The sequence below is a fragment of the Anopheles coluzzii genome, chromosome 2 (genome assembly GCF_943734685.1).
Source record: "Anopheles coluzzii chromosome 2, AcolN3, whole genome shotgun sequence".
Classification (NCBI taxonomy): Eukaryota; Metazoa; Arthropoda; class Insecta; order Diptera; family Culicidae; genus Anopheles; species Anopheles coluzzii.
Genome location: NC_064670.1, coordinates 15,463,066 through 15,490,165, shown reverse-complemented (window position 1 = coordinate 15,490,165; position 27,100 = coordinate 15,463,066). Strand labels below are relative to the sequence as shown.

The 27,100-nt window shown below is 46.6% G+C and overlaps 1 protein-coding gene across 12 annotated transcripts in view; it reads left to right on the top strand.

Moving 5' to 3' along the window:
* The window catches only part of LOC120948153 (uncharacterized), a 162,949-nt gene that overhangs the window by 104,835 nt on the left and 31,014 nt on the right, over positions 1–27,100 (top strand). For all 12 annotated transcript variants that reach the window (XM_049606085.1, XM_040364181.2, XM_040364178.2 and 9 more), the window contains 2 exons: positions 967–1,076; positions 1,185–1,350. In XM_049606085.1, coding sequence (XP_049462042.1) covers positions 967–1,076; positions 1,185–1,350 — 276 coding nt within the window. The remainder of the gene's footprint in view (positions 1–966; positions 1,077–1,184; positions 1,351–27,100) is intronic.

The following is a 27,100-nucleotide window of genomic DNA, read 5'->3' as shown; positions in this document are numbered from 1 at the left end:
CTATTTACCCTATTTTACCATTCGTTACCTCATCTAGCTACAGTGCACAATTTACTTCCAATTGACTGCATCAATTTACTACGCTGTGGTGCGTCGTTGAGCTCCATCTGCACGATCGATTCCCAATGAACGTGGAAGAATCTAGCTACATTCAATCAAACAATTTTCTCAACCCCTGCTGTCAGCTATCACCAGGCACGTTGGAGTGTCCAGCAGGGAAAAATGATAATTTTCTCCCAGTGGTTTTTTCTACCCTTGGTATGAGCAACTAAGCTATTGATGGAAAAAACACTCTCCGTTCACACTGGTTCGGTAGCTTAGTAACCATGTTGTGATGAAGTTCTTTGATGAAATTCTCCAGATGTTGTTTGTTGATGAATTGCTTTTTGTGATTCATAAAAATGATGAAGCTCTCACAAATATGAACTAATGAACTAATCTGTGTATTTCTTGCCATTCTGTGTTTTAAGCTCAAATATATTTTTTTTTTAGTTTTACTTCTCCCAGAGTTGAATGCAGCGTGTTTCGTTTCTTTTTTTGTCATTGATTTGCTATAAGTATTGCTGTAAAATGGAAATCTTCAACTTAAAAGGACGGCAAAGTAAAGGGAAATAGTCGGACACTACGCATAATCAGCTTGCAGTGCTTGCAGCTCTTTACATTAAGAGAATAAATGCTTCTTCATCGATGCATAATTTATCGCTATGTCATTTAGTTTCTCCTCAAGAAACTATTCGTTAACATTTATTCTGATTTAGTTTGATCGATCGAGATCACAGATTTTGTAGCTTAAAATGATTTTTATTATATTGAAAATGTATTTAATGAATCATTTTTGTACCTATTCGTTTTAAACGTTTTACAGTACAGTTTCCTTGCTCTTGAAATACGAATGAAAATTGAAGCTCAATGAAATCACTTCACCAACCGCTAACACCACTGAACATTCTTCTTCCATCTTTACAGAGCCTTCGCCGCTGTATGAGAACAATCACTATCACGAGGAATGTTTAAGGTGCAACTCATGTGGTCTCAACCTAACTGGCCCCAATCAGAAGCGTGCAAGACGGTTCAAGGTAGGTTACTGGGCAGCGTGATTCCTTGCCTCCTTAAAACTACACCAAAATTGCCTTTTTCTCCTTACTGATCTGCCTTCATTGTATGTGTGTGTGTGTGTGTTTCAGAATCAAATCCTCTGCGATCTGCACTTCGCAGACGTTGCCCTGATGGAGTGTTCGGACTTTATGCAGCAGCTACGAAGCTTTAAGCCACAGTCATTAGGTTGCGCTGTGGCACGGCGAAAAAGCTCCACCACGCTCATCTTTCCACTGCCACCGCAAGCTTGTTCAGGTAAGATGGAGTTCTGTTTTGCTTTTTTTTTTTGCGCTCATGTTGTTTGGTTCCCGCGTGGCCCAGATAGAAACCGATTCCCGATAAACAGCGGTATACCTGTGTGTGTTTGTTTGCTGCATAATTGTCACGCCATGCTTTCCCAACTTATTGGGGCACAATTAATTAACACACCGAGCCCTTTCGGCACCACCAACGTTTCGTTCACTATCGATCGTTCCGTGCAGGTGAAGAAATTGCCTCGTGAAGCATAAATTCCACCCCGATACCCAGGCGGAATGCGAGCATGGGTGCGGGGGGAAACCCTTCAGCGCAAAGCACAAACGATTCGCTCTCATCCATCAACACTTTCATCGAGATCCCGTTTTCCCGGTGACGAATTGGAGTGGAATGGTGATCGCTTTCCTCGGCTCCGTCGGCCTGTTTCAGGTCCTCTTAACTTCTCTTAACCCTCCCTCCTGAATTGGCTTCGGCTCCACCGCTGGGGATGGAAAAAGGGCGCACTGACAGCCAATTGAGACAGCGCCGAAGTGAGGAAGGCACAGAGGAAGTTGCCAGGAAAACGTGGCAAATCAACCAACCACAAATCAGTCCAATCGTGCGCATCATTAATTATGTGCTGCAAACCGTCAACCCTGGTTCGATGCGAGGTGACGGCCCCCGCTGGTCCTCACCCAGACACCCGAACCACTTTTTTCCCAACGATTGATTGTCGAAAATCACGCAATCGGGAATTAAGGTGGGGGGAGAGGGGGGGACAAGCCAAGTGTTGCTGCCGTGATCGTCCCACCCCAGCAGAATGCTGCCGCCGTTCGAAGGGTTGTTCGCATTTCGGTTCCAGCAAGGATTTCCGGTGAAAGCAATCTTTTCCGCTCACTCACGACATTTCCTCTGTTTTACCCTTTCCCCCCTGTGGCCCTTATTTTAATGAGCAACCCGCCCCGTTCCTTGCGCCACAGTGCTGCGGATTAACCTCAGCCCCATTTGGCAGGACGGAATTGACAAAAGGGGAGGCGGCTCATAAATGTCACATACCAATGGATGAAATGGATGAAATTCGCGCCTCTGTGTGTGTGTGTGTGGGAGGGGGGAGGTTTTTCGATTTCCGCCATATGCTCCGATGCAATCAGTTTGCGGAATGGCATCAAAAATGCATTGTACCGTACCGGAGAGGGAAGTAGGACGGACTGTTTGATACGCGAGCATGGAGCAAGCTAAACAACCGTAACGGGAATATCGATTCCCGTGTTCGCCCAAACAGCACCCGGAACAGGGGCAAACGGACGGGCAGGCTGGTGCTCAGTAACGGCAATGTATTGTGTCGCACACAGCGGTCATCCCGTGTGGAGCCGTTTGCGAAAAATAAGCAGTGGAATGTAGGTGAAAATCATTGAACATTCACTGGAATAAATAGAGCATTTTTGGCATACCAAAAGACAACTGGTACTATTAAGTATAATCAAGAGTAGGTTACGAAATATTATAAAAAAGCTATATATATTGCATATAAGATACAAAAATTAGAGTAGATTTTTAATAAAATAATGCTAGTTCAATGCTTTACCACAGAATTAGGTCAAATGTATCAGCTTGAACAATATCCCAAATAACTGTTCAATTTTATTTACTTTCTTGGAATTTTTGCTTTGAATAAGCTGCATCTGCTTTGAAAATCAATTATCTTTTATGAAAATCTGTGCATTAATTGAGACCGTTTTCACTCCAACTGACATGTACAAAGTGTCAAGCAAAAAGAAGCTTTTTATAGAGCATAGCATTGGTTTTTTGTGCCTGCATTAGCTAGGTACAACCAAGTTGCCGGTTGCTTTGACCAAAAATTACCCTAAATACGTCCTGACTGGCTGGCGTGGTCTTGGTACCGTGACGAAGCTTTACCCAACCCGGTCCCGCCGGTTCGATTTTCCCGTTCGGAGAATTTCACTTAGCAACAAAAAGCTCCGAGCAGTAGCCTGTCAAACCCATCGGCTAATGGTAAGTAATGGCACAGTGACTGCTGTGCCTCACCCTTCCCGGCACACCCGCAACTCGCTAACAAACAATCACGTGTGGCCAGAAGAAAACGGTGGCCCTGTGGTGATGACCACTGTAGAGCGGTGCCGTTTTGCCGTTTCGCCTTCCATTATCTTGTCGCTGTCTGTTGTTGCCGTCGAATGTCCAGCGCAATTGAGCCGAGTGGCTTGCCCTCCCAACATTCCTGCCCGTTCCTGCGCCAGGGGGAAAAACTGAAACTTTCTAAGCAAACATGCATACATAAACCAGCACACGTACCTTCCCACACACACACACACAGAAACGCACATATGTTCCTTTTTCTGTTCAAACTTTCAAAACACGTTCAGCAAACAGTAGCACCGAACTGAAGGACGGTGCCAGCCCCCATCGGAGACCCCAAAAGTGGGCCAATCGTTCACAAGGGACTTGGACTGTATCCTACCAGCCCACCACTTCCACCCGTACTAATACCAATGGGGAAATATTGACTGAAAACTGTCCAATTGAGAGTGTGTGTGTCTGCATGTGTGAGTGTTTCGGGCAATGATGATGTTTCTATTCCTTCATCGTCCCGCCATTCCCAACCTGACCATTCCCAACCTGAGATCTCATCCCCCGGCCGCTCGCTTGCTTGCATTCTGGCTGGACATTTTGGCTAGACAAAAAAAAAGCTGTGTCCCGGGTGGAATGTTTTACGCCTGCCAGTTGCGCACACGCTGGCGGGCTGAAATGTCAAATAGTTGAAGCCGGACGGGATGCACGGGTGTGCGCTCGTGCAAATAACACATCGCAGCGCGGCTAGGTGGCTGCCTGTCCGGTAGTAGCTGACCGGTAGTAGTGACTTGCAAACGCGAACCAGCAGGGTCGCCCGTTTGCTTGTGCAAAGGTCGGAACAGAGCAAGCGGAACCGCTGCTAGGGCGCAGTAGCTGCGCGCGAGCGCTTTGAGTGCGATGAGCCAGAACGCAATGCGCTGCCACTTGACAGACGTATTGGGTGGGAAGCGTTGGGGTGGTTAAATATTCCAGAACGATTCCTGGAGGAATGTTTCAATTGACAAATACTTTGCACATCCGTTCGAGGATACAGTGGTTGCCTGTACCGCCGGCGCCACGCGTTGTGCAATGAACGAACCTAAGAACGTCCTTGGCCTTGGGGAAGGAACGATGTGGGGGGTGAGTTCATAGTTTTTGCTGTTTGATTTGGTTTCTGCTGGTCCTGCAAAACATTCTACAAACATATACTTACAGCAAGCATTACACAAAGGGTCATTCTTTCCCGCTAGATAGCAATACTTGGGGTGCACAGTCTTGCCTGACTTGTTGGAAGCTTTATTTTTAGTAAATTGAGCTGACTGTTTCTTTTCACTTGCGGCCCCACCATAAGCATACAACTCATCTTTCTCCTCCTCCTTCTCCTCCTCCTTCCATCTTTTGTTACAGTTGACAAAAGGGAAATGCAAACAAGACATTCATTTCCTATCGTATCGAACACTCCCATCACCGAGGATAGCGAACGAGCGAACCAGAGAGAAAGCCAGTCTTACGGTTCCATTATAAATTTGCTTCAACCATTGTTCGGACTAGCGTTTGGCCCAATTTGGTGTCTCTTTTTTGTTGGTACTGTTGTTGTGTTAGTGTGGCACACCAGCGCTTTCTGAAATGATTTGATTTCCTGTCACTTTGCCATTTCACTTTGCGGTACCGTACCGGCGTTGAGACACATTCACCGCTAAGGTTCTTCCCGGCGCCGGGGCAGCTCAAGTTCGTGCCGTGCCCCGGAAAGGGCAAAGCTTCGGTGCGGTGCGATACGAAGCGAAACGAATGGGAGACGATAATGTTGATTGGAAAATAGAAAATGGTAGTTTTTTTTTTTTTTTGGAGGGGGAGGTGGATCGTGGAGTGTGAGGGCGGTTGTGTTGGATGAAAATTTTCGCCCGTCCCCGTCGCTTCTTATCAACTTCACGGTGGAGTGGAAAAATCTTGACACTGTCCTTATGAATGTTCGTCATTGTGTGTGTGTGTGTGTGTGTGCAGCCACACAGCAATGGAAAGTGATTAGCGAATGTAGCGAAAAACGGATCTCGTTAAAAATTCATTCCGGTTTGCGTTTTCATCCACTCGTTTGAGCACTTGAGCAAAGCGATCTTTAAACTTTTGATCGTTGATGCATCGATGCGCTTTTGTGCGGTGCTAGAGAGGAAAATCTATAAATTTACTTCCCCAATACTGCATTCCCAACTTTGAAGGCAATCAAGGGTTGCTCTTTTTTGTGTGGATGCTATTTCTTTACATCTTTTGAGTGAAACGCTACTGAAACTCTTTCTACCAATTGCAGACTCTTTTTTTGCACATCTTACACTTTTCAGCAACTGGTGGAGTGCTTTTTTGTGGGTCGATGAAATTGCGCGCAACATCAGAATTGATTAAAAAAGTATACGTTGATTGGTTTCCACCATCCCGGTTGGGCTCTGTTAGTGCATGGAAGTCACACTGAGTAGTTGGGCGAAGCAGAAGGCGTCCAACTTCAGATGGCGTTCAGTTCGGATCGAGCCTAAGTTTATTGCAATTTTGATTTCCTCCCAATCGAATTCGACGAGTTCGGTCCGTTTAATCATTGTGCCATTTGGTGTCAGCTCTGAGGCAGCCTCCCGGTGTGACTTCCTGTTGCAGCGGTAAAGTGGCCCCGCAATCGATAGGGGTTGGTTCATTCCGACAAAAACAAACAGCCCAGCAGTCCATGCCGTGGACTGGCGAAAATTGAAAATTTAATCAACGTGCTTCATCATTAACACGAACATTCCCGGCTGCTTCGCGGGCCGTCCTTCAAAAGTGGAACCTGACCATCATCAGCAAAAAAGGTGCCATTTTCTCTACCACCACCTCTCCTCCCCTCTCGGCCCCGGTCGGCCACGAACCTTCCTTTCGGTGAGCTCCATTCTCCACCCGGGCGTAGTGTCTTATTTCAATTGGTGTCAGTTGGTATTTGCGTTCGATCGAGTGAAATTCCGTTCCAGTCAACTGTACCGTGTTCACTAGTGTAAAAGTTCTCCTGTCCATCATTCTTTCCTCGCTCTCACAACACAGTGTCAGTCCTTTGAAGCGTACACGAGGCGAATGCAAGCTGAACACGTTTCTCGAAACGCCAGTGCCAGCCAGTAGGCAGCCGGGCTAATGCAAATGATAAGCTTCAATTAAATGAATTTCACTCGCGTGCGTTTTGTCCCGGCGTTGGCAGCATTAAAATAGCACCCCCGAACCCCGAGATGGGCGCTGGAATGTGCAGGCTAACAAGCAAACAGGCCGCCACACAGACACACCCTCGAGCTGGAGAACCAAAACTGCCACTGCCAGAGAGTAGTGCGGTAAGGATAAGGCGCCCCGTGCCGATAGCACGGAATGGCAAGAGGGCCTTAATATCTGTCATTACGAGGACGATTTCCACTTTTCACTTCCTGTCATTTCTAATTAATCACTTGTTTTGCTTCGGTTCGCTGGATGGTTTCGGATCGAGGTCGACTTCCCATCCCAACGCTCCCTGGTACGGCGCACGGCAAGGCGCCATCGAACACGGAGCATCGCTTGCGATTGCGCCTTTTTCGACGTCGGCTGTCGCGTGATGGGGTTGGGTAGATTAAAATGAAATAAAATAAAACCTTCACCGGAAGCCGTTCCATCGAAGTTCTCTGTCCTCATGAGCAGAAGTGGAAGAAGAAAAAAAATGCGCCCATAACCTAAGCGGAACCCTGTTCCCATCCTATACCACATTCCATTCTTTTTTTTTTCTTCATTTATCTTCTACGCTCTTTATTGTTCTCTCTTTCCTACTTTCTTGCACACTGTGTCTGCGGCAATCGTTTTTCCTTCCTTTCCGATCGATCGTTTTATGGGTGGAATCGGGCAAAAATCGGGGATGGTACAAAGAACGAGTGTGAGCTTCCTCCGGCAAACCATTGGAAAAATAGTGTGGAAAAGCGAAACCGATAATCGATGAATTCCTTTCGCGTCGGCTTTCGGCTGGTGATGGTGGTGCTCAATGTTTACGAGATCCGGGTATCGGGACCGGAAAATGGAGCACTCGATAGAAGTATGGAAAAGAACGCCATTCCCCTTCAACCGTGCTAGTCGTACCCATTAAGCACGCAAACGCCTTTCGCTTGCCATCGCCATCGTGGCTGCACCCGTGGCAGCTTTCGTTGTGAGGCCCGACTCGTGTTGACGAGTCGTCTATGTACCGCCCAGAAGCTTACCCACAGCACACCAATAACACACACACACACTCACGAAGCCACACGACGTACACGTAATGACAGAAAAACCGACACAACCGAAGTTCAACTCCCCCGGCGGCCAAAGGAAAACGGCCTTTAACGACTTGCTCGAACAACTTAATTTACATTTGAAAAGGCATCGAGCAGGAGAGGTAGAAGCAGGGGCATGCTATCAGAACCCGCCGCACTTCGCAGCGGAAGGGATGGCCGGAAGTGCGCGATGCGAGCGAACAGCATTTCGATGAGCAAACATCGAACGGTGATGGTAACGGGCAACGGTTAAATGGACGATTAAATTCTTGATTTGCATACATTTTTAATTGCCATTAAAAATGTGGCCTGCAAGCACGGAACATGCCCAAACGGTGGTACTGGTGGTGGTGGTGGTATGATACCCCATCGTTCCCTGGGGCCACGGCCTGGGGGGAGATTGTTTCTCGTTCCGTACCGGGACGCTTGCTGCGGTGCGGATGTTTAAACATTTTAGCAAACCAAACCGCAGACTTGATAGCGAAACGATTTGTGCTTAAACGGTTGCGTAATATGTGTGTGTGTGGGAGAAAGAGAGAGAGCAATAAGGTTTTTTTGCTAATGCTAAACAAAATAAAATAGCTGTTAAAGCGTCAGCTACACCCAACGCGATAATCATAAATAGTGTGATGCACACGCATTGCTACAAATAAATGAGCCAAACAGGCAGGAATCAATTAGCGAACAAACTTAAAGCTGATAAGATGAGATGATAAGGCATTCCAATATGCTTAGTATTGGTTAAACATTCAATTATAACAGAACTTTCCTATGAACTATAAAAAAAGTCATTTAATTTTGAATCATTTCGTGACGGATTTTGCAATTGAAACTTTTTAAATAATTCATTCATTATCATAGTTTCCAAAGCTAGTATCGTATTTGCACTCTTGGTTGCATGAAAACGTACGTTGTGCAATTAATAGAGTACTTGAAAAGTTGTTAAACCAATAATACAAAGCTTCTTTACGGTTATAATTCTATACGGGTTCTCTATGATTAGTCTTAATGATGCATCAAACTATTCAACGGTCTGATTTTATATTCTATATATTATATAATGTTTTATATTCATATACCAATTCAATCATTTAATCAAAATACTATTCATATTATAAATTATAAAATAAATAGTGTATCGTGAAAATTCCATTTGAGCCTTTAGCGTACAGCACATTGTTTCGTTTCACGATGGCGTTACATCGCGTAGCTTCAACAATACCAACAACCAACGCTCAAGCGCTTCGCTTCATTTCCTTATCACGAAATCATAAATTCGGAATCAGACAACCGCACTCCAATCAGCTGTGGTTAATTTATTCATTTGTTTTTCCTACGCTTTCAACAGTTGACAAGCAAATTTAAGAATCACAATCAATGTGAACGAAACCAATCAATGAACGAAGCGACAATCACGGTCGCCTAGCCGTCGCAATCACGATCACCCGGGATTGATACACACCCAAATTAAGCGACTTGTCGCTTCGGAGATCAGATCTGAAAATCGCCGACTGCCAGGGAGCAGAAATGCCACCAACACAAATTAAACTTTCCACGCTGGTTTTGATTTTGCCGAGCCGGAGTTTGTTTTCCTTTAATTTGTGCTAATTGACGGTTGAAGTTTGCTTTTGCGGTTTTGCGGTACCCAATGTTTACAAAGTTAACTATGAGTCATATTTCGGTGTTGTGTTGGTATCACGCCTCAGTTTAATTCAACGCTATTTCACCGGAACTTTCGATCAAAGGGAACGCTTCATACTTGCCCTTCAATAATACGACCACAAAGTTTTTATTCAATCTTTTACACGCGAACGAAAGTCGCTCGAAAGACGCTAACCGCCTTAGCTTCGTGGTGCCAAGTAAACCTGGATGATGGATGGCAGTGCTCGATCGGTTCCATGATTAGTCGACGACGGCCTGGCACACGCGTCAGCTAATTCTTCACGGTCGGTGACAAGTGGGTGACGATGGGTGGACAAACTTTTTGTTCCACCCATTCGCACCGCCCTCGCCCTAGCTACCGTAGTGACACTGATTTCGGAAAATCCGCAAAACTCTCCTAGATACGGTAACGGCGACGCGTTGACGAGTGAAATGATGATCGATTCGAGCTTCGCTTCCGTCCAACCGAGCGTCCGCTAAAAACGGGAAAACTTTTCCGCCAAATCCGTCCCCCATGCACTCTTAAAACACTCAAGTCGCAGGTACGGTAGCGTAACGTTAAGCCGTTAGCATGAAATTGACACAAAACTTGCTCCCGGGCGTGGTGCGGAAAATTTCACCTCCAATGCTACCGTTGGATGAAGTGGGAAACTTCCAAAATCGGGTGAATTATGAATAATGGATGTTAATCACTTGAAAATCACACCCGTGTCGCTTTGGTACGATTTCTATGTCACCATGCCGGGGGGGGGGGGGGGGCAGGGAGCGATGAAAAGATGCAACGGAAACTTTAAGCAAACATTTCCCTACACCCTACCCTCCCCCGTCCACGGCCGTCGTTCGGCCATCGTGTGACTTCGAAATAACATAATCTTCCCACCGTAGCAGCTGCGAAACGTTGTGGCAGCATTGTGCTATCTTCTCTCGACAGCCAAGTCCTGTTCGATGCAACTTCACGCTCGAAGAAAGCTCCCTTCAGCACACTCACAAAACAGTGTCAACTTTTGTGCTCGGAACGTTCCGGCCGTGCTCTAGCAGGAACGCTGGCGAGTGCCTGCATTTGCATACTGTCTCGGGCACAAAAGACTGTTCGATGCAGAACGTAGCACCCGGTCCAAGCATGCATGGAAATCACTTCCAATTCAGATTCGGTTGTCAAACGCACAAGGGGCCGTACTTGCCAGAGACGCCAGAATGCAATCATCCGGCAATCCGGCGGGATCTATAGCGTGGAGAAAGGGATAGATTTTTCTCCTTCAAACGCAGTTCATTTTCTGCTATTTGAACGCCAGAGTGAACTTAAATCACAACCAAAAGCATGCGGCAGACATGTGAGTATGAGTGGAGCACTGTTGGAGCATCTGTTACTTAACTAAAATTGATCAGCAGAACGTCACTCTATTGGAAGGCAAACAAACTGATTCATAAGCTTCCCGGTTCAATGAAGCGACCAAAAACCCGAGTTTGTTAATCCATTAATGGCTCATTAAAAGCATCCCCGCTAAACCCATTCATCAGCGGCTTTGGTTGCAGTTACTCCACTCATTTCAACTACAGCCCTCGTACCGCTCTGTACCGGTGCCACCATTAACCACAAACCAGCACCACCATTCGCGAGTGAGTGTTTGCGCGGGTTGTGTTTGCCAGACCCCATCCCAGAAAGTAAACAAACGAAACTATGTACATTTTCGTTCGCAACCTTCGCCAACTATTCGCCGCCCGCGTAAGACAAACTTCTAAATCCTCTGGCAGCGAACCATCTCTTACCCGCTGCGCTTGGACAGCTCCACGCTTGGGAAACCATTTGGAGCTTAGTCAAACATAAACCATTTACCACCGTGTGTTCCCGTGCTGTCGGCGCCTTCCGTGCGCCTGAAATACGATTGACAGTGGGCGAACAGTGTGCGAGCGTGTGCTCACGATGACGCTAATTAGTTCCAACTTTCGCCATCAATTATCATCACCAAAGCATTGCGTGCCGGCGTTGCTGGTTGTATCAACGACCGCCACCTGCCCCACCTGCAAACACTTGCGGTAAGCGGGTGGGGGGAAGTTTGGGCGGACGCCGTTGTGAAGGAACGCGACTGGAACGAATCCAACCACCAGCGCACGGTTTAACACTAATGGGTTCACATTTTTCACACCGGTCGTGGGAAAATGGGGCAGCGTTTGGGAAGCACGATAGGCTCACACTTTATTAAACATGCATGCATGGGGCGACTTAATGTAAATGAATTGCAGACCGTTTGTAGTGTCTGTAGCGGTGGGCTGAGAAAGTAGCACTGATTACAAACATCATGGGAAGTAAGTAAGAGGCAAATCTGTTACCATTTATTCGACCATTTGACGGTAACGACTCATCATGTATAATAACTGCATCCATGCGTACGCCACGCGTGTGTTTCTTTTGTCCCGCAATAACAATCAAACAAAACTGCTCCATTCACACCGTACGCACGATTGCACGGAAGGATTTCCAGTTGGGTTTGTCAAAGCATACGCTCCAATCCGTTCCGAACGTAAAGGGTGTAATAATCCTTGCCCGATTTCACTCCCTATCCTTGCTCCCTGGCAACAGTACACTTTGGAATTGCATCATGCTCCACAAATGTATTATTAAAATCCAATTATTAACCCCTTTCCCCGGTTGCGATCGAGCCCCGGAGCGAGCCCCACTAAGGACACTAAGGACCATGCTGACACTGCACCATCACATGCTCAATTTGTTCGGACCGTGCTTGAGCTCGACAGGCCCCTTTTGTGAGCGAACCCACTTCAACACTTCAACCTTCCGGATTTGTTCAGCAAACTTCCCTCCTCAAACAAATGATGAATGCACTCTACCACACACCACCGGACCGTACCGTAATTGATTTTATTGCGATCGTCTTGATGAAACTGGGCATCTGTGTGTGTGTGTTTGACTGTGTTTTAATTTACCCACCCAGCCCTGGTGAACCGTACTGGAAGCGTTCAATTGTCTCAATAGCCCTCACAGTGATGCACCCTGTCCCTGTACGGAACGGACAAACATTCCGGGGTGGGCAGCACTTCCGACATCGAGCTGGACTTTTCAGCACACCAGCTCAGCCTTTGCTCCCGTGATGAGCTCATGAAAGCTGACTCACAAACACGTGCCCGAAAACGTGCCTTTCCACCGCTTCTGCCACTGCCACCACAGCGAAAGTGGTATTTGATCTTTGAACCAGCTTGTTGCATATCATCATGCAGGAGCGCCTGAAGTCTATCAATGTGCGCCACCGTCGTCTGGTTGCTTGGTAAGCCAAACACATTGGCTTCAGTGGCTAGAAATTTGCACTCTTCGGGGGTCCCTCCGTATATGTGTGTGTGTGTATGTATCTGAGAATATGTGTACTCACCCCATTTGCTTTGCTCTTCATTACACAAAAGAGAGTAAAAAAAAACACTCACAACTTGAGGCGCCAGTCGAGACTACAGCTTTTACCATCACCATCATCATCATCATCAACTTCCTTCACCTCGTCGTCGTTGTCGTTGTCGTCAACAACTATGCTCCCTGCTTCGAGTCGTCTCTACGCATGCAGACTCGTTCCGGTGCTGAAGTTGCTGGCGCCTGTTGGTATGCAATTTTAACTCGATTTCATTTATTATATCGAGATCACGCACCATTCCACACTCTAGCACACAAGCATGTTACACGCATGCAAATAGCAAACGCTCCCACTCGTCCTCCCTACAACTACCACCCAACACACACACACAGTTGGAAGCGATTTTATCTCGATTTGTTACAACACGCTCGTATTCCCATGCGTGCGTGTGTGTGTGTGTGCCCGCATACGTGTGAGCTTTCTGCGTACGAGGCCATCGCGATGATTACCATGATGATGGGAAGGATGATAATGTGAACAGGCCGGCAGTAGTGAGTGAATACGGTGGGCCTTTTTCTTTTTCGCCCACTCACACACACACACTTGGTGGAAATTTCTTTTTCTTTCTATGCCAAGTTATGGCGGCGGCTTCTTTCTCCACTCCATGATATAACTTTAACCAACATTGGAGCAAAAGAGAGAGACAGAGAGAGAATGAGGGAATGGAAGCGGAAAGGAAAGCTACAACAGGGAGAAAAAGACCAACAGGCCACCACACAACGGAAACGACGATAATGGCATTAACTTTATCTTGGTAATGCGAAAAGATTGCATACCTTTCGGCGCGTGGTGCTGGGTGAATCCACGATCCGGCCCAGGCTAGGCGCGCGTTTTCTCGCCAGCAAAATTGGATTCCACTGCACGTTTAGCATCCGTTTCGGTGGCGAGATGGAAGGGGGAGTAAGCTGTCCATTCGATCCACGGCACGGAACGTTCGAAGCAACCGGCCAGAGGCGCAAGAGGGGTTATGTTAATATGGGCAAATACGGTGGAATAGGTGGACGCGCTTCCGATATATAACATGATTGACTATTGGAGGAAATGAAAGCGTGCAGCCTAGCAATGAATGAATTTTTTATCGTACCCCCCGCACACCAGCTTGCTCGCTTTCGTTTGGGCGAACGGTCATTAGATAAATTGCCAGCTGGTTTGATTGCCCATTCACCTCCGCTGCCGTTGCGCCCCATACTATCACATACAGCTCACGTAATTCATGCTTATCGGATTGATTAGATTAGATGCAGCTAACATACGGTATTTCTTCTCCTCTCGTTACAGGTTGGTAATAGTATTGTTGTTGTTTTTTTTTTTACGATTACATCTCAACACGACACGAACAATAAACCACGATGGACGATAAAAGACGGTATGTAGCTATCAAAACTTGTACAATCGGCCTACTAGGACAGTTCTAGCCTCTGACTAGTTGCATTGCTCGCTGGTTTTGCTTCATAGTTCGAAGCTTGTTGACAACTTTCTGCCGATGACCTGTCAGCAGTCAGCTTACCAACAACACTCGCCATCCATGACAAAGACAAAACAAACTTCCAGGGAAAGAATCGATTAAGCAGTACGCCCGTCTTTTGGCCGCCATTGCGGCTCTCGGGCGATGCGATGATGTACAGTGAGGTCAGCCTTTATGGGACACTGGCGCACGGTCGTTAAGATGGCTCGTTCCGGGGTCGGAGTGATGGACTTTATCATGCCTTTGCCATCTCTCTTCCCCCCCCTAGGGATAAGCAACGGATCTGGTGGTGAACGCAAACTGACAGCAACCAGCAAATCAGCAAACCACATCAGCACGGAAGCCATCGTGCAAATGCAAATCGATGAAAACTCCCCCGCCTTTTCCTCCGTGCACCAAGGGATGGCATCTCGCAATGGATGAGATCACCTTTTGTGGCCTTCGGTACGTTCCGGAAGGATAGTTTGATGGGTTTTGTTCCTCGTCCAAGTCTTGCAGTGTGGAATTTATCCAACCTCTCACTGCCCACCCCAGGGAGTTGACAAAGGCATGAATAATAAGACGACGTCGATAGCCATTTTGCCTGTTGAAGCTCGAGAGTGGCCCGTTGGTGCGGCTCGTAGCATCCAAACCCCGAGTCTCACACTTGAGCAAGAAGTTCATTTCGTGAGAACATCATCAGGATGAGGGTGACAAACAAATTTGGTTTTTTTGTGTGTGTGTTTTCTTTTTGAAAATCCTCCCCCCCCCCCCTCCCCCACTCCCACCTTTTTGTGCTGCCAAAACATGATGAAGTGTTTCAGGACGACTCGTGCCCCGGACATATCATGCATACAATTATTCCTTGCCTTCCTTTCCCCCTCAGTGTGGAAACCCATTCATTTACAGGAAGCGATTGAATACGGCAGCATCATATTCAAATGGTGCGAGCACGGAAAATGGCACGGGCCCCAAATGGGAGACAACCCACGTCGCCGTTGAACGAACGTGATGGAACGTGTCAATGTGATGTGATGTTGATTTATTGCGAAAAACGACTCACAGCAGCAGCTCATACAAACCGCCAGTATGTCATCATGCTGACGGACATTTATTTATTTGTTTGCCGGCCGCAGTTCAAACGTCCCAGAAAGGAGGGGTAGCGACCGACTGGTGGAACAAAATAATCACCAAAATAGCCATTTTCCTCACCGCATTTGGTTAAGCGGTCGAACGTGCGGGTTGAATCGTAATAATAAAATAAAAACACATCAACAACAGCAACGAGCTAAAGTGTAAACAAACCTAACGAGAAGCAAGAGCTAGGGCGAAATAAAAAATAAAACCGATTCTAGTGATAACATTACCCCGTCCAGGCTGGCGCACACTCCTCCCCGTCAGCCCACTGGTTCCTTGGAATTGCGCACATGTGTGTACGTACGTACATACTCCAACAGTTGCCAACAGTTGCCACCCAATACCGCCGACGATTGTGCAGGAGCGGGCTCACACATTAGCATGGGAATGTATATTTATGCACGCTACATGTGCCACATTTATTTGGCGCGCCGCGTGTTAAAGCGACACAATTTCGACACGGTCGCCGCGGGGATTCATGGGTGGCGCATGGGAACGAATCCAGCGCGTGTGTTTATGGTGAATTCGACGCCTGTTGTTGTAGCTCTCACAATTTGAAATTCTTTTTTTCTGTTTTTTTCCCTATTGCGCTTCAATTGTTGAGTGCTGAAAACTTTTTTCCCCATCTCCTCAAGCCTTTACCCTTTAAATAATGTGTTTGTTTTGTGTGGTATCATCGTTGCGCTACAGGCACAACGCACAGCGTGCGCGATGAGCACGCATTTACGTTATTTACGCCGCTATTGGGAAAGGTTGGCCAGTTGGTTGGAAAACTGATTGGCTGGGAGGGCTAGCAACCCGGTGAATCGAAGCTTTGTTTGCGTAAATGATCCCGGGGGAAGCGGAGGTGAAAATTCGAACCATTATTAACATAAAATACACTATAAATATAAATAAACAACGAAAAAGGTAGGCAAGGAAATGGTTACACTAAAATATTAAAGCTTATTTACGCATCCTGCTTTACACATTACATCATAAGGGTCAAACGCATGGCTTAGTTACCTAAAGCACTGCTATGGGTGAATCATCTAGATCTTTAAAGACAAAAGATTAAATCGATTAAATTGGGTATGTCAATTGAACGCATTGTTTTAAGCTCTTTCCGAGAAGGTTCATGAGCTACAACCGATAAGGCCTCAAATGGCACTTTCTGTTTGTTTTCCTCGCTTGGAGAGAACAACCGAAAATCAACTAACAACGTTCAAAGTGCTCCAAAGGACACCCTCTGGGGGCTAAAGTTCAACAAAACTGTGTAATTTAATGTTAATATTAGAGCAAATACTTCAACAAATACAGTCGTTTGATTGTATGTAAGCAATCAAACACAAATATAGGGTTTTTTTTAACAAATACTTTCAAAGCAGAGGCACTCATTCTCCAATGTTTTATTCCAACCACTGCCTCGAGCAAAACGAATGCAACCCTGTAGGAGAGGATACATGTTTCTGAATAAATAAATGTTTTTTAAGGAAAAAATCCTATCGCAATAATACAAATCCCAACGGCTTGGCTAAAAATAAGAAAAGCAAACGCACGCATTCCACCCACGAGCGGACACACACACACACAAATCCAGCAGAAGTCTGCAAGGGAAAAATAAAAGCAAATATTACGCATTCGAAAGAAAAATTTATGATTTAAGTTTTCCCCGTGGCAGCGTATGCCATATTTCTTCATCTTTATCTTCAGTTTACAGTTCGCCCTGCCATGCAAAAAGGGAAAGATAGAAGATTAGGGAATAGTACGGATGCCCAGGACGATAATTTGTGCAGAGAGGATGAGGAAATGGAAAACATTCAACAATAATGTAGCTTCTTCGTTGCCCTGGTAGGCGGGCAGAATGGTAAAGAAAAACGAAAGTGAACAACAATTCATACTCAGGCAAAACAGAGAAGGAAAAACTTCGTTGGCATTTCTGTTTCATCCGAACCATCCGCTCCCGTGCAACCTGTAGGGCCGGTTCGCACCGTCCAACCGTCGGGTGGCGTCCGAAATGGAGCGGATGCGCAATAATGCAAACATACAAGCATTCCATCCGGGGAAGGGCCCACGCGCCCTTACGAGCCTGTCACTCGTGTCCATTATTGGGAGTCTCTTCCGCGAACTGCCATTCAATGGCGAGGGGCGTCCGAGCGGTGAAGTATTTCGATTATTAAACAGCCACCATAGCACCCCTCCTTTGGTCCCATCACTGGACATCATTTTTGCCCGTGGGTCCAAGGGCAATTTCGGTTGCAGTTTGCCTACACAAAACATCCCCAGCGTCTATCTATTTTCTCTTCACGTGCGTGCGTGAAACATGGCAAGACGCATTACATCTGCCGTGTCTCTGCTGCGCGCATTATCCATGCTCAGCACACCGAACACGTTCTCTCGCTTTCCCTCCGCTCCCCTCCCCCTGGTGGCTCGGCTGGAATGGATAACAAAAAACAACCGAAGCGTGGAAACAATGGCGCAACAGGACGACTCTACCGCGGCCCTTCCCTTTCCTTTCCAAACGACCCGGGGTTTGGCGGAATGGTGCAATATTTGGGGTAAATTATTTGATTCCTTCGTGTTTGCCCAGTTTCCCTTCCCCTGGCTGCCCCTGGCAGTGACCACCACCACCACCCTCCCATTCGGATTGGCTTTTTCCATTAAATTGCAAATTGATGGAAAAAAGTCGACCTCACCGGTCGTACGTTCGGTCGGTTTTTTCCGCACAGTACGGGTGCGTTGTGTCTCCCAGCATCTCGGGCAGGTGTGTCTCAGAGGAGTAAAGCCCTTTGCCTCTTACTGCCTTCTTTGGCCAACCATTGCCACCCACCTCTAGGGCTTTAGGGCCGAGTCGAGCGAGTGGAAGCATAATAATGGGTGTCCATGTTTTCTTTACGCGCGCGCGCGGGCGCTCGCCTGTCCTGGCTGGCTGTGATTATTTCCCACCGGTCCAGTTTGCTGTCCATCCCCCCAAAAGCCTCAGGATGTTAATTTCCGGTCGAGTTCGGCCAGATTTGTTAGCTTCCTCTGGTGTTTTCTTTCTCCTTCCTTTGCCTGGCATCATTGTTGCGTCCATTTCAACGCCTTGCTCCTTCGCAGCGCTGTTTACCTATCGCTGCTATGTAAGAAGATAGAACCCGTTTGCCCAAAGATGCGGTTCAAGGTCTTGCCTCATCGTAGACACACACAGCTTGCTATATACGCGTCCCCTCTGTACGGTCAAACCAGGTCAAAACGATCCATCTTGTTGCAGTAAATGCTTCGTTACTGGCCTCGAATCAGCCCGTTCGTAGTTGTTTGTACACTGTCCACGCAGTCACCGTTTAATCAACTTACCCGTTGGTGGTCATTTCCACACACTTCCTTCCACCGCACGCACGCGATGTACCGATGTTTGTTTGCTCTACCGACCTACGAGTAGCAGCACCACTTCCCTTAAACGAATCCAGTTAAAGCGCATCACATCTGGGGAACGAACGTGGAACCTCCCCAATTATATGATGAATCTTGCTTCCCTTTTCTTGATAACATTCAAACAAACACACACACACACGAGCTCACCCACCGCCTGGCAGGCATCTCGTCTACGGTTGTTTTTCCATGTTTGGGCAAACGCTTTCCGCCTGCAGCGAGAAAGGATGGGATGTATGTTTTTGTTTTTCCGCACAAAGTTAATTCAAACTTTTACCCCCATTTTGTGGTTGGGGGAAAGGGAAGTGTAATAATGTTCAGGAATCTCTATCGATGACTTCATCCTGGTTTCAAACACGGGTTGAACCATGAAGCGAACGCGTGTAATCAAAAAATTCCCGCAGGCAGACAGAAAAAGAAGGCACAGTACTTACCATGATGCGTTTGTAAAGCGTTCTCATGCAAACTGAAAGTAATTTTCTACACACAAAAGAACAGTGATTTGATGCGCAAATCAGCAAAAAAAAGAAAATTCAGAAAAAGAAATTGCGTTCGAAAGCAAGATGTTATCTTTTAGCTTCCACTGTTCTTTCCCTCTTCGTCTGCGCTGCGCTGTAATCGAACGCTATTGATAACGCAATCCATCATTCGTTGAGCAAGAGCAACACTGTTTCGCTATTTCAAGGCGGAAAAGTTGGGTTTTCTTTATAAGGAGCGATACGTTTTTTGTTGAGTTTGTTTTTGTTTTTTTTTTTAAAGGGCGTTTAAAGTAAAAGTTTTAATGGTTGAAGATGTACTGTGTTTTGATAAGGAACAATCTGAAAACGTAAATTTGTTCTATTTTCAAAAAGAAAAGTTTCATTTTTTTATCCAACCAAATTTTGACTGAAATTTCGCCCTCATGTCACATTTATAGCATTTTCCAGCAACATAACGCCCAGACGTTGCACTTGTGCTGTAAATAAGTTACAAATTTCTTTTTACCGCTCTTGTTCGTTTGGCTACATTGTTGTTTGTTGGCTGCTGGTTTCAGAGTTTTTTTTTTTTTTTGCTTCTGACAAGCGTTTGACAACTCAGGGATAACTATTTCAATATTCAACTTTAGCAAAACATGAACATCTGTGAATATTGTGCTACAGTTTGCTTATTTGACGTTATATTGTGCAGCAGCAGGTCTTGACAAGTATTGTACTCTTTTCACATTTTGTCATATAAGATTCGTATTGTGCTTGTTCCAAACAATGACAAAATGATTGTTTCTTTACACAATAGCCAGAAATATTTATCACACCAAACCAGGGATCGAAAACGAATTGAAACTCCCCAACACAAATACTCGTTTTATGAATTAAATTAATCTCTACATTGCACATTAAATCCAAAACTGTATTCCAAAAGCGTGTTACACTCATTTCAATGCACAAAACACACTCTTCATTTCTCCAGCAAGGCTTAAAATGGAAAACAATAGCTTTACGATTGCAAAAAAAAACTTTACGACCACACACAGCATCGCATTTTGAACGTCACCTATTTGTTGATGCATGGTGAAAGCGGTAATGCTCTCCAGCTACTAATTAATTCAAGCATTTTATTACAGAATACGAGGCGCTGTCATTACATAAAGCTACGTGCTTAAGACCCGCACCAGCCATCGCGCTTATCTTCAAGTGCTGCTCTTAACAGTTTAATCTGCACCCGCATGCATAGAACATGCTGTATGTATGTGTGCTCCCTCTTGAAACACTCAATTTGTTGACAAACCAGGGTAAGGAAGTGAAAAAAAAACCAACCAACCAAACCACAAAACACTTTGGTGCAAATTTAATGAGACAATTTAAGTACCCATTTGATGGCTTGTATTGAATAGCGCGTCTTGAAAGGAGTCGAATCAAACTTTCCCTCTCCTGATTGTATCGTCTGCTGCCTAGTGAATAATAAAAAAGGCCTTTTTTCCCCCACAGGGTGAACCAGCATTGGTGGATAACCACTTTCAAACCCAACCTTCTACCACCCACCCGTTAAGCCACCCACGAGCTCATCAAAATCTATCAGAACCCCTTTTGTGGAATGAATTGAAGCACACTTAACTGACTATGTTCCAATGCGGGGTGCTGGGGTGTCTTAATTCAATTTATTGGAAAATAATTTCGATCACACACGTACACATGTCACCCAGCTAACTGCCACTTCCGGGAACACTAACAGCGATGAAAGGTGGAAGCGATAGCGTGGAACAAGCTTTCCCTTTAAATCCCCGTATCTACTCAGTTCGCTTTCCCTCTCCCCCCCCCCCCCCCTTCGATCAACCGTTCCCAATGCCGTCACGGTTCGATCGTATGCATATTTTAGACGCATCCAAGCGACGAATCATTCAGTGGTTTTGGAATTTCGTATTCAAACCATGCCGTGCGCTCAAGGGTTTCCGGTATCTGGGTCATCCGGTAAGCGAGCGCTGGATCCCTTCAATCGATGGCTTTCGTTCCCGAAACGCCAAACGAAACACCAGCCGGCTAGCGTCGTAAAGTTTCCCATGCTTTACAACCACACCCCGTCACACCGGCAGCGTAGCAGTAAATCCGGCCACAATCGAGACAACCTTCGAAAAGGCAACGTTGTGAAGCGAGGCTAACAAAGAAAATACCACACCCAACCACCGTTTCCGCACCGTTCGCGTCAAAGGGTTTGAACCGCGGTTCAATTGCTCTGCTTCCCGCGCTTCCCTGCATGCAAACCAAATCGTCATCGCCAATGTCGTGCCTGCCGTGCACGTATTATTGACGACGAATCGAAACCGAAATCCGGTGACCGGTTTCGCAATGCTTCGAAGAAGGTCCCGACCGATTTCTCGACTTCCCCTTCCCTTCGAGCCTTAAGCCACAAACCGCAGTGTGTGTGTGTGTGTGTGAGAGAGAGAGTGTGTTTCGGGGCTCACTAGTTCCCAAGACATGTCCATCGGTTGCACGGTGGTTGCGGACCATAAATAATGCACCACCCCAATAATAAAGGTACGGGCAAAAAGGGGGAAGCGTAAAACTATTTGCGGAATAATAGTAGATTCAGTTCAACGGATCGGGCCGATTTCGAAGGCGGATCCATCTACGAAAGTTAGCAGCTGTTGTTGCCAGTGGGGGAATGGAACGTTCTTCGGCAACCCTGCAGCGAGTGGTGGCCTTCACGCGACAGCGCCATCGATGGCTTTAATGATACTTCCGCGGTTAACTATATGTGATTTATTGGATAAATTTATGACTGAAGGTGGAAAAGCGGACTGAGGACAGCATGAAACGGAGGAAAATCTGGTGTATAAATTAGCTCCCGGTGAGAACTGTGTCAGCTTAGCAAACAGGGCTATTGGAGCACGCGTGTAGTTAACAAACATTCGATTACACCCTGCTGCAAAACAGTGGCAGTTTACATAGACATGATTTTGTGTTCATTTTGTTTTCTTTGAAATTTTAAAATTTAAAACCCTCTCCAAAGCCCATGTGGCCAAATCTGTTCGTTTCCGGCTTAATGAGCACACATACTTGCCCAAACAACACGGCACATTCCTCGCACAACTCGCTTGCGGTCGAGAGGGTACTGGAAACTTTTCGGTTCCATTTTCTTTCACGACAATCTAGGCTTTTGGCATGCTGATTTGCATGTAGACGAAGGTAAGATCCCTGAACAGGGGGTGGTGAAAGGGTGGTCCCCAGTGCATCACTTCGTCGTACGTCGGCAAAACTTTCCTCCGCACTTTGTGCACAAATGGTTCATCAAACCTTAGTTCAGTTCTGAGGGACAACACACACACACACACACACACAAAGTGTCGTCGCTGGACAGCATGTCTGTGTTTCTCACCACCCGCCCCTGCTAAAGCGCCTCGGAAAACCGCATGGGGGATCAAAATCTACCAAATGGACGCACGCTTGCCTTTGCGCTTCGGTAAGCGGTGTTGTCTAAAAATTGGTGACAAAAGTTTCATCATTTCCGTAACGCCGTGCCCGTACGATCTAGCAAAGCGAAACGGCGTACAGGCACAGTGAGATGAACCGGAGATGGTCCGGATTGATGACACGGTTGGTTGTGGTTATGGTGTGGCTAACACGGGAAGGCACCGGTACAGGCGACGGGCGACTCATTCGAGGAAAAGTTTTGCTCATTTTATTGCCTCCGGGGAGCGACTGGTCCTTCATTCGGTTTGGTTTGGGAAAGACCGAGCCCCTGTGGTTCGGCTACCCCTTTTGCTTCGCTGTCCCTATTTCGTCGGTACAGTGAAACAGATGGACGGACGTTGTAAGGTAGTTTCAGTTATTCTGATTTCGACAGAGAGTTCGTCGCTTGCTGCCTCGTTTTGCCATACCGTACACTCGTTCTTTCGTATGACCGCCCGTATGAGATTAATTTTGTGTAGAAGATCTAACAAAAAAACTCAGAGAGCAACAGACACTTACCCCATTTTTGTTTCAGCGCACCATCGATCCGTTTCAGCAGCAAGTGTTAGTGTAAAAACAGTGAACTGCACAGTGAAGAGAGTTTGGAGAATAGAACGAAAAAACAAAACAGTAGCTGGAGGTCATCCACAAAATTGCATTCTTCAAGCGTACGGAATAGAACGTAATAGAAGGAAAGAGACCGCTATCCATTCGCGGGTGAAGCAAGTGATGTGAAAGTGGGTCCCAGTGTCATAGTGTAGAACGCAAGCTGCACAAACCTCGCTCTCGGCTGGCTGTAAGTAGAACAGCAAGCTCGTACTGTTTCGCCACGGACGACAATTTGCTTGGTGTTATATCTTACAGTGAGCCGGGTCGGGAAAATTCAACGAAAATCGAGCAGCTCCGTCCGAGATGTACATCATTCACAGTGAGACACGACAAAATGGAACACACACACACACACCGGTGAGGGAGTGGCCAGTGGCAGTCATCCAGCAAGAGATACATAATTACAATTACCCTTTATCACACTTTCCTTTGTGTAGTCGGACGGTAAAGCAGGTGATTTTGGGCACGCTGAGTTGGTTGAATTAAAGACAATTTGAGTGCACGAAAACAATTGTGTGTATAATGAGAAATGTTAAAAAGAGTTGATGGTGTAAATCAGTAGCATAGAAAGGATAAGTGCAATGCTTGGACACAGAGATTTTGAATAATTAAGAGATATTGAATCTCTTAAGGGTGTAATTAATGACACTCTAGAAAAGGCTCTATAGATAAAAACCTCTTCGATACAGAGCTATTAACAGCTTTAGATCGATATGTCAAAATACGATTTGCACACATCCTCCATCCTCCAATTGTCCAATCGTATTTACATCATACATGTCATTGGTTCAAATGACCTGCGTATCCTTTCAACGCAGAAGGTACTATCTCGTTATAAGTGAACTAATCAGTGAGCCAAATAAGAACCTAGATTAAAAGCTGCCCTCATTACACTCAATCAATTTAATCCTTTTATGTACATACATTCTTCTCTGTTGTTTCCGATACTTGAAACTTGTTTAATATATTAATATTTTAAATCTAGAATAAACAACAAACAGCCATAAAACTTAACAACACTCCGTCTGTGAAGTTAACTCCACTGATGGCATGATCATAAATTGAAAACTTATTAACAAAACCGTGCAGAACACTCGGGGCGCAACCGTTTCTCCATTCTGCCACTGACCATTCATTTCTCCACAACCATATTGTCCGTTTATCAAAACGTAAACTCTATAAACCCTTCCCGGCCTAATAATTAAACGCCATGCTCAGTATTATTCAATAGGCGTTGCCGAAACAACCACACGTACCAAGAACTGGATCGTGTTCATTCAACTGAATCGTTAACGTCCATTTTCAGATCAAACGAAATCATTATAATGCCCTTGGACAGCATCACCCCAACAAAACACCCACACCGAAAAGGAGCCACACCACAGAGCACACCAGCAACAAAAAAGCGATACACCCTCCCCCCCATTTGGACATAATAGTGCTCACTAGCACATAAAACAATTCGCTGAAAAACAGATTTAATTTACCCCGATCTTTACTCCGCTTCAGTTATTGCCATCGCACTCTCACACACAAACGCCCACCGATCACATCCCTCTCTGCTCCCTCCCCTTTGAAACGATGGCGTGGTGGTCATTAATTTTGCCGCCTTAAATATCACTCATTACAGGGACTTACTGAGACCACCCGCCACACCACCCGCCTCTTTGCAGATGAGTTCGCATTCGTTCCCTTTTGTCGTTCGCAGGCTGGTGAGCTGTTGCTCGTTCAGTTGCCATTTTCCCAACTCCCATGCCCTCGTTGGGCCGCTCCCGTTTTTCCACCTCCCCATTCGGGAATGTCCACAATGACACATCGCCATCAACGCTACCACCAGGCCAGGCCAACAAAAGCGGCTCCACTCCACTCCTGGGGACAAGTTGGCGATAGTCACTCCGGCTTTTGTGCCCTGTGCGTGTGGCCTTTTTTAGTGTGCATTTGATCGTTTCTTCCCTTCCGCTGTGTGCGTTCCGCAATGTTTGCGGAGGAGTTCGGTCGCGTGGAGGGCAAGCGGAGAGTGCGTGTTTTTTATTGGCCTGGACTGTGCCGAGGTCAGGCTCGTAAATATGCCGCACCAATCTGTCATCATTTATTGCGCACACAGCGGCACACCCAAGCACGGACCCGTCCCTCGTACCAGCTCGTAATGAAGGATAACACCAGCCAAAAGCCGCTTATTTTCGCCAATTAAAAATCATCCCACCCCCCCGCGCGCTGTCTGCTGTTGGGCACCGTCGCCACATCGCCGACCACACAGACGGGCCGGAGAGACACTGGCAAAGAGGGAGTTTTGTATATGTGTGTGTGTGTGTGTGTGTCTGTGCCAACAAAAGTGCAACAAACGAGCGTGACCGTAATAATAAGTGCGATTTCAAAAGATTTTCCCATCGATGGCTTTCCCATCCCTGTTCCCCCCATCCGTTGTTTTTATCTGCTGTTTGGCTCCACCAGTGCACGGAGTAAACAGCATCAGTACGGGGAAGCGGATTCCCCCGGGAGGAGGGCAAAAGCAAAAAAGCACCGAGAGTGACCGGTCGCGAGCCGACGACGAGTGGGACGAGCGGCAAGGACCGACCGGCTCAACTAACGACCGGATGTTTTGGGCAAATAGAATTAAATCCCCGTCCTTTATTTACTTTCCACATTGAGCTTCTTCTGAGCCGGACCGTGGGCTTCACTTGTGGACACTTTGTCTTTTGTCCCCTCGGCTCCGCCCAAACCCTCAAGACCTTCTCAACGCGCGTGAGTGGGCCGGCTAAGGAAAGGGTGTATGAAGGTGGTATTAGTGATAATAAACTTTTCACTTCAACTGGGGGCTGGCATTGCCACAGCCTCACGGTCCACAGCCTTGCCCGGCAAGCTGGAGCAACCGACAATTTAGCCAGCAGCATGCTCACCGGGTAGGCAATGCTCTGGCCGCCCATTTAAGACTGGTCATTCGTTGTTCTTCGCAGGGCGGCAGGAAATTAAGCCGAACGAAGGAACGCTGCCGAAACAGCGTCTCGTACACCCAAACACACACACACACTCTTACACCCACATCACCTAGAGTGCTTTGCATGCGCTCGCCCACAGCCAAACAGAAGCCCGGGATGACAACCGGGAAGGGTGACGCTTTCGTAATTAGTGAAATTGCTTCCAGCCCCCGTGCTTCGATCCGACCGTTTGCTCCCACCCACCCACAAGCTGCTACAGGGTAATTGGTTGTTCGTTAAGTAACTGCCGAGCTTCGTTGCGACCAAACCCCGCGCCCCCCCCCCCCCCCCCGGGGGTAGGTGAGAGACCGGGGAAGCATCGAATCGAAAGCTCGGGCGCCGGAGGCGTCGATCGATCGAGTTCGAGTGTCGTAAAATTGAACGCAAACCCGCATGGAGCATTTCACCGCCAAAGGGCCCAGTAACCAGATGGTTTCAGTTGGCGGTGTTGTACCAGCACTATTTGCACGACCGTCTGCTAAAGCGAGCCAAACACTTACGCGATGTTTGCGAAGCTTGTCCGCTGTTGAGGATCACGTTTCTCTGTATTCCTTTGCGTTGTGATCAGAGGTGGTATGGTGGTGGTAGTATCAGGAAAAAAGCACTCTCGCAAACACAGCAGCTTCTTTACGGGAGCTCTTCCACACCGATGTCCAGCTGTTTTGGCAAACAAATTGATATTTATTTTCAATATTGTAAGTTTTCATGCTGTTGGGGAGCCCTAAAGTAAAAAAAAAACTCTTCGAAAAAATTATGCAAACCCTCTGGAAATACACGAAACAAACAAATGCAAGGCTCATTCCTGAATAATGATATTCTCATCTAGAAAGTTTTGATATCTCTACCTTGATGTGTTTATTAAATCACTACAAAAAGAAAACCCATA